Source organism: Limulus polyphemus, unplaced genomic scaffold, assembly GCF_000517525.1.
Source record: "Limulus polyphemus unplaced genomic scaffold, Limulus_polyphemus-2.1.2 Scaffold3565, whole genome shotgun sequence".
Taxonomy (NCBI): domain Eukaryota; kingdom Metazoa; phylum Arthropoda; class Merostomata; order Xiphosura; family Limulidae; genus Limulus; species Limulus polyphemus.
The window spans coordinates 123,295-131,013 of record NW_013669175.1 but is presented as its reverse complement, the minus strand read 5'-3'; the positions used below and the strand labels follow the sequence as shown (position 1 = coordinate 131,013).

Sequence of the window (7,719 nt, the reverse complement as noted above, 5' to 3'; positions counted from 1 at the left end):
CATTTGGTGGGACATCAAAGGATAGTAATTCATTTCGAACTCCACAATCCACAGCAAACTGTCAATGCAGAGATCTATAGTCAGCAACTGGAATGTTTAAATAAAGCCTTTCATCAGAAACGCTCTTCACTCATCAATCGAAAAAGGTGCTTTTCCTCTCCACGACAATGCATGTCCACGTGTGGCACGTTTGACGCAACACAAGATTATGGAGTTGGGTTGGGAAGTTCTCCCCCACCCACCATATTCTCCAGATATGGCACCATCAGATTACCATATTTTTCGTTCGCTGCAACATCATCTTAATGGGAAAACGTATGCAAATGTGGAAGGTGTTAAATAGGACATCGACATGTTTTTGCTTCAAAGCCAAGTGATTTCTTTAATCAGGGCATTAACAACCTGATTGTAAGATGAAAAAGCATCATCGATATGAATGGAGACTACTTCATTTAATAATTTCTTTTTGTTTTGATATATAATACCTAATACAAACAAACTGAAGAAAAGGGAAGAACATTGATGTCAAACGAATACGCATCCTCATTCATCCTGATTTTGTGTGTGTGTGTGTGTATTCTAAGTATATCATTTTCGGATTCAGCGTACAGGAATTACTGTAGAACATTTAAAAATTTCAAGACAGTAAAACCGTCGCAGGCCTGTGTTATTATCTATCTTGTCACCTGACTCTGGAACGATTATATCCATGTTTTCATTAAACCGATAAGTTTCTATAAATGAACATATGGGACAAGCGTGGCCTAGTGATTAGTGTGTCAGATTGAAGATCAAAGAACGCTGGGTTCGAGACGTGATACAGTTAAACACACCATGCACTTTATTCGGTTTCAAAAGACGGTTAAGTAAAGGCTGCCGTTATCTTGGTCAGTAGTTCAAACTTGGGAACGGCTTTGCCTAAACTTTAAAATACCTCTAAGCTGGTAATTTACCCCACGTGTACACAAGGTGGCGTTAGGGTTCAAAATTCCAGTTTCATTTCATGAACATGTAAGCAGAAATCGAACGCAAAATACCTAGTTGCGTTTTGAACCGCTCGATTGAAATGGCGTATTAAACTTTCATAACCATATCTCGGTGTTTAGAATCTTTATAACGGATTGGGTCGAACGTATAATGTTTGATTAAGATGTTTCTTTTTATCACGTATTTCTGATAAGGAATTATAGTATAAGAACTTTCTGGTTCGGCGATATAAACGTTTGTGTGTGTGTGTGTTAAAGAACTGTTTATAATCATTTCTGTTTTCTAAGCCTTATTTCCGGTTTACCACAGAAATTGTTTTGGTAATTATGATCGTGTGTTTGCCATACTTTAAACCACAGTAAGTTGTCTCTAACGCTGTAGGATCGCGCCCAAAAGCAGAAGTTTAAACATGATCATGTAAAGGATCCGAGTAAACCAACACGACAAGCTTTTATTTTTGCAAATTTTGAACTAAATAACCGACATGACATTTATTTCTTCAGAAAATTTAATTAAAGAAATTTGCAGAGATATGTTGTTGTTTCTGTAAATATTATGCAGATAAAAAAAAAACAGTCTTGAAGCTGGCGTTACACAGTCGAGATGGCGCCAGTGGCACCGCGAAATTGGCGGTTCGGAGTGAAATCAAGACAAGCTTCAGTTCGTGATTCTCTAAATATTTTTGTAAAGTCCATTAATGTACGACGTCAACATTTAAACGTAATGTTTTCTTCTGTTAATATTATTCTTGTTTAATGCTAGTTTGTTTTTTTCTTTAAGCGATCTGTTCGCCTACTTGTGAAAATGGAGGAATTTGCAGGAAACCAAACAAATGTGCTTGCTCGCCCGGCTGGACCGGATCGACTTGCCAAACAGGTAACTTCAGTTCTATAAAGAACAATAAACGTTCTATACAAATTAAAGAATTACATTCAGCAGTGTAACGAAATGTTTTATATGTTTATAGTCTTAGTAAATAATAATTTACAAAGGCTAAGTCCATGTGCCAGATACTAATAGTGTGTGTATTGTAAAGTTAGAAAGTCTGGGCGTGGGCTAATTGTAGCGTGCCCAGAATGTGAACACGGGGATTGATAGTTGGCTTCCCGTAAACGCCAAAAATAAATAAATAAATGTGTATATATATATATATATGTATATATATTATAATATTATAACGCATTCCGCACTAATATTATGTATTTAAAGTTAGAAAGTCTGGGCGTGGGCTAATTGTAGTGTGCCCGGATTGTGAATATGGGGATTGAGAGTTCACGTCCCGTAACCGCAATAAAAAAAAACGCGTTCCGCACATTGGGATCATTGGTAAGTTGTAAGAGTGACTGTCAAGTTACAATATGCGGTCACACAAAAGTAGCTTAAAACTTAGCGGTGGATGCTGTCAACTAGCTAGCTGTCTTCCCTCCGATCTGTCTGTTAAAAATTAGGAACGACTCCGTACAGGTAGCTCCGTGTAAAGATTTGTGTGAAACCTCTGAAACACACTAGTGAAATAATGTTAGAAACCTATGGTGAGAAAAATACTCAGTTTTTATTGTACATATTGCTCTAGAAATGTCTTAGCTAACGAGTATTTTATTATGTAGTTTGTCAAGTTTCACAAAATATTCAAATTACGTATAATATATGTTAACGCCTACAATTGTTATTGTTTGTTTTTAATTCGTAACTTAATTTCGAAATACAGGGACCCTATCACCTTAGATTCATACTTTCTGATATTAGAACATCTATAATTTCCAGCCCGGCATGACCAGGTGATTAAGGCACCCGACTCGCAATCTGAGGGTCGCGGGTTCGAATCCCTGTCACACCAAACATGCTCGCCCTTTCATCCGTTGGGGCGTTATAATGTGACGGTCAATCCCACTATTCGTTGGTAAAAGAGTAGCCCAAGAGTTGGCGGTGGGTGGTGATGACTAGCTGCCTTCCACTGCTAAATTAGGGACGGCTAGCGCAGATAGCCCTCGTGTAGCTTTGCGCGAAATTCAAAACAAACATCTATAATTTCCAAATAACTTAAGTTCTATAAGGTTACAAAACTATTTGAAAAGTTTAAAAAAAAACTTCGTAAGAGCTTTATTGATTGATTTATTATATGAACAGGCTGTGGAGACGTTCTAGAAAATTTGTAATTCAATATAAAATTTTCAAATTTAGTTGTAATACTGGAAAAAAAAATCTTACTAGCCGCGGTCCGCTGAAGGGTCATAGGTCCTCCTTATCATTCACTAAGGTCCTCACGTGAGAATGAAGTTCCTTCATTATCCCCAATTACTACTATAACTATCCCAAGGGGGTCCATATCCGAAAAAAAAAACTCTATAGAACACCCGCCCATGACATTTGAGCACGTGTTTCGAGTTTGATTCCGCTAGCTTGTTGATGAGTGTATGAACACACTTTCAAAAATGACACCCTCGGGGTCCCGAAGAGGGCAAGGAAAACAAAATTTGATGCTCTTAGACTATCTTTATGTCTGGGTGGCCTTCCGAATCTTTCTCACCCCACGGCTTTCCATTGATGGGGGAGCTACACCATATAAAAATACACAACCCGAACTCACCCAAAGTTTGATCCTCTTAGTTTCAAAATTGGAGGAGGAGTTCGCGGACAAACAAATTCATTAATAAACTCGCACGTGAATTAATATAACCAACTTTAATAACGTCATTTATATCTTCGTCTTATACTAGACCGACATGATTAAATACACCATTAATTTCGTTTTCGTCATATACTTGTCCAAGACGATTAAATAAACCATTTATTTCGTCTTCGTCACTATTAAATGTAGCTTCTTTTTTTTCCCCCTTTTTTTCACCGGCATTATGAAATATTCCTTCTACTTCAACATCGTCATGTAAATGACAAAAAAAAAATATTTTGAAAGCTTTTGATGTCTGACATTAATACATTCCGACACATGTCATCGTATGATAGAACCGAGACCTCCAACATGTTCTTCCAAACATAGACTTCCTTTAGTTTCTTAGATACATCCTTGTTTTACCACCAGCGTATCGTGAACGTTGTTTTTGACAGGAGGTATTTGAGAGTGTGTGTGTGTATGACTGTATTTTTTTTATTTTTTTTAGATGTGGACGAGTGCCTGAAAGAAAACGCAAAATGTGATCATAAATGTGTAAACACTCGAGGCAGTTACACGTGCGAGTGTCATGCCGGATTTAACTTACAGTTAGACAAGAAGTCCTGCAAAAGTAAGGCCTCCATTTTTAATAAGTTCTTAAAAAAAAAAAAAAAGAGTAAGAAGAAAAACGCCATTATTCTACAGTATAATGAACTATGAGAATTTGTAAAATGGAATACAAGTTAAAAGGAAAACGAAGTAACTACTGAGATTTAACAGACTGAAGCAGAATTTAAACCCTTGATCCACCTGGTGACAAATATACAAAATATATTTATGAAAATAACGTTAATATCTAAAGCTTGGATACGTCTTCTGAAGCTAGTTCCAATAACAAAATTGTGTATACTCGTTTTTGTATTTTACTAAAATATGTTTTATCTTATGTTTGAATTAAACCTAATCTTAAAAATTTGATTATTCTGTAGGTAAACACTCTGAATTCTTATGGTAACGAATCTTGTCCTGTTTATTGAACATTCAAATATTTTGCGAGTCCCTGTGCTGTCCCTCCTGTTGGCTGAGCGATAAAGTTGAGGGTTTATAACACTAAGTTTAGGAGTTCGATCCCTGCGTTTGACATAGCCTAGCACAAAATCAGTGTTTTAGAATATACAATTTAAATTTTTTATCCCGAGAGCGTTAACGATATCACAAAAAAACAGACGGCACTCTAACTGTTTCAATGTTAACCACGTCAGCCCGTTCTACATCTTTTTGTTGAAAAACAAACAACTAAAAGCGGTCTCTGATTGCTTTAGATGTGTGAAGTTTCGACATAAAGAATTTACATATCATAACTTCTTGAGCCTCTCCGCTTGGAAGAAGAAAGTAAAGAGTGTGAGAATCTAACCAAAAGAACGTTAAGTTTTAATACTGTATAACCTTAAACAAATCCAGTCTCTACGTTGTTGTTTTTTATAAAGGTTGACGTTTTATCTATATAGATTCGGAAGACCAAACAGCTAAGTGTCTTAGTGAGCAATTTGCAACAGTCCGAGCCTATTGTTTGGCGCTTACGCTGCGAATCGAAGGGGTCGAGGCGCGAGACGTGATACAGTTCCGTATTTTCAGCTTGGGTGCGTCATAGAAGTAACAGCCAATCCAGTTATTCGATACAAAAAGCCTGTCAAAGCCCTTGAGGTAGTGGCTGCTGCTGTCTACCTAATCAGCAAATGAAAATTAGACGTTTTGTTTGTTTGGAATTCAGCACAAAGCTACACAATGGGTTATCTGTGCTCTGCCCACCACGGGTATCGAAACCCGGATTCTAGCGTTGTAAGTCCGCAGACATACCGCTGTACCACTGGGGGGCTAAAATTATAGGTGGCTATGCTTTGATCCTCCATGCCAATGAGCTTAGCCCCACGTATGTGCATAAGGTGTTGTTCAGATTTAAAATTCCAATTTCAACTCCTTAAATAAATGCTCAAGGCTAAAGTTCTCGTAATCTTGAGATTGTATTTAAAACAATAATCTCTTAAAGAGAAACTTAGAAATAAAATTGTCTTTATTTAGTGAATCTTCACGTTATCCCAGAATACCAGAAGTTTCTTCACGGTTATCAGGAATTGAACCAAAGAATTGTTATGTTAGAAAAGGTAAGGTTTGTTTTAATAGTAGTTCCACTTTTTGTTAGTAGCTTCCAACTTTTTTGTCAGAAGTATGTATGTATTACTTGACCTGCAACGTAACTATTCTTTCCTTTTTCTCTTTTTAATTCGCCATCTTTTGGATGATAATATATACTATACAGTATTAGTAATGAATAACAGAAGACGTTCTACAAACAAAACATTTAACTTTCTTTGCTTTCAGAGAGTGAGCTGCACACATTGTGTTTATAAAATATTTTTTTTAATAAAACCTAACAATCTATATAAATAATACACTTGCGTTTGTCTGTCCGGAACTTTTCTCGCAAATTTCTCGATCAAACGTTACAAAACTCGTATCGTTAGAAAGACCTTCGTCCGAGGAACAAAGATTGTATATTGACTTTACCATTCAGGATCATCTTACCTGGTTTTTGCTTAGTCAAACCTTTTAAAGCAGCAAGTATGCTACACCATGGCACAATGTCGTTGCCACAGGTGACAAATGGCTTGGATTTGAAGTTTATTTTTTTCTACAAAGTATTTCACAAAAACAACACTTAACCCTTGTGTAATTTCCTAAAAGAATATGAACATTACGCTAAATACAATTTCTATTGGCTTTTTCGACTTATTTAGGTATAAAATACGCATGCGCGATTCCTTCAAAACCATATGCTTATCACTTTGTGAACACGCATTCAGACGTTTCTGCATATTCAGCTAAGTTTGCCTTCGTTGCAACTTTACATTTACTTTATTTTGCAATAATTTAACTTCGGTTCGTTTCACAGACTGTTATAAACACCTTTTAGCTACTTTTTCTTTTCGTTTTTGAAGAATTTCTTTGTTTCAACTCATAAAACCGTGTCATACACTGAATGCTCATAACTGTTTCATATTCTATGCACTATTATAAATACCATTACTATACTTTACGTGTAATTTTATTAAATAAAGTTACGTCTATGTGAATTTGTTTGTTTGACCGCATAAAATGTTTTCAAATAGACCAGGATTTATCGATCTAACATAATACCTGCAAGAAAGCGTAGCTTAAATCATACGTTAAAATGATAGAATAAGGAAAATTTAAGAAAGGGCATGAAAACTACCGAAAATGTTTTGCGGGTCGCGGATATTAAGAATTATAGTTTTACCAACAGCTTCTTAATCTTGTTGCTAGGAGACTTTGCTAGTGATTAGTTTCTGTCTTAAAATATACATGTAGATTTAAATGTATACCTCCAAGTGGTTTAGCGCTAAGCCTAAAGGCTTATAACGCCAAAAAAATTGTGTTTCGATATTTTTGGTGGGCACAGAATTGCGCTTAACAACAAACACATGAATATTTAAATAACTGTTTCAATATAAACTAAACTTTTAAATCGAAAATGAGAACATCTCTCCTGAATCGGAATTTATCTTATAAAAACTGAAATGATATATAGTTTTTCAATACTGACAGACATCGTGGTGAAACCACAATAAGGATATATTACCGTAACGTTACCTACAGAATTTAAAACAATAATTTGTTTCCAGTGTTACCAGATATTTTACTGGGAGCCACCCTTCAGTAACTAGAACAGCATTTGATAAAACTTTATTGCGAAATTAATACTCTGTATAGATTGGGATTTCTAGAACTGAAACAAATTATTTCTGAATAAATACCTATTATTGAGTGACGTATTGTTTTTTTTTGTATTCTATATTAAACCTCCTACAATTATGTTTGTGTTGGAATAACAAAAAATGAAAACATTTTTTTAGTTTTTCACAGGCATCCAACGTAACAGTATACCGACAGTGTCCTAGAATTAAAAGAAAAAGAAATATTTATACCACTAATCTGCAGGGATAATTAATAATTTACTTCCCGATTGTATGGCCAGGTGGTTAAGGCACTCGACTCCCAATCTGAGGGTCGCGGGTTCGAGTCCCCGTCACACCAAACATGCT

At 35.8% G+C, this 7,719-nt stretch overlaps 1 protein-coding gene across 2 annotated transcripts in view; it reads left to right on the top strand.

Moving 5' to 3' along the window:
* Positions 1–7,719, top strand: part of LOC111088339 (epidermal growth factor-like protein 7) — a 14,874-nt gene that overhangs the window by 1,953 nt on the left and 5,202 nt on the right. The window contains exons 2-4 of one of the 2 annotated variants that reach the window (XM_022398168.1): positions 1,768–1,863; positions 4,107–4,229; positions 5,678–5,760. In XM_022398168.1, coding sequence (XP_022253876.1) covers positions 1,768–1,863; positions 4,107–4,229; positions 5,678–5,760 — 302 coding nt within the window. The remainder of the gene's footprint in view (positions 1–1,767; positions 1,864–4,106; positions 4,230–5,677; positions 5,761–7,719) is intronic. The other variant, XM_022398170.1, reaches the window with a different exon arrangement.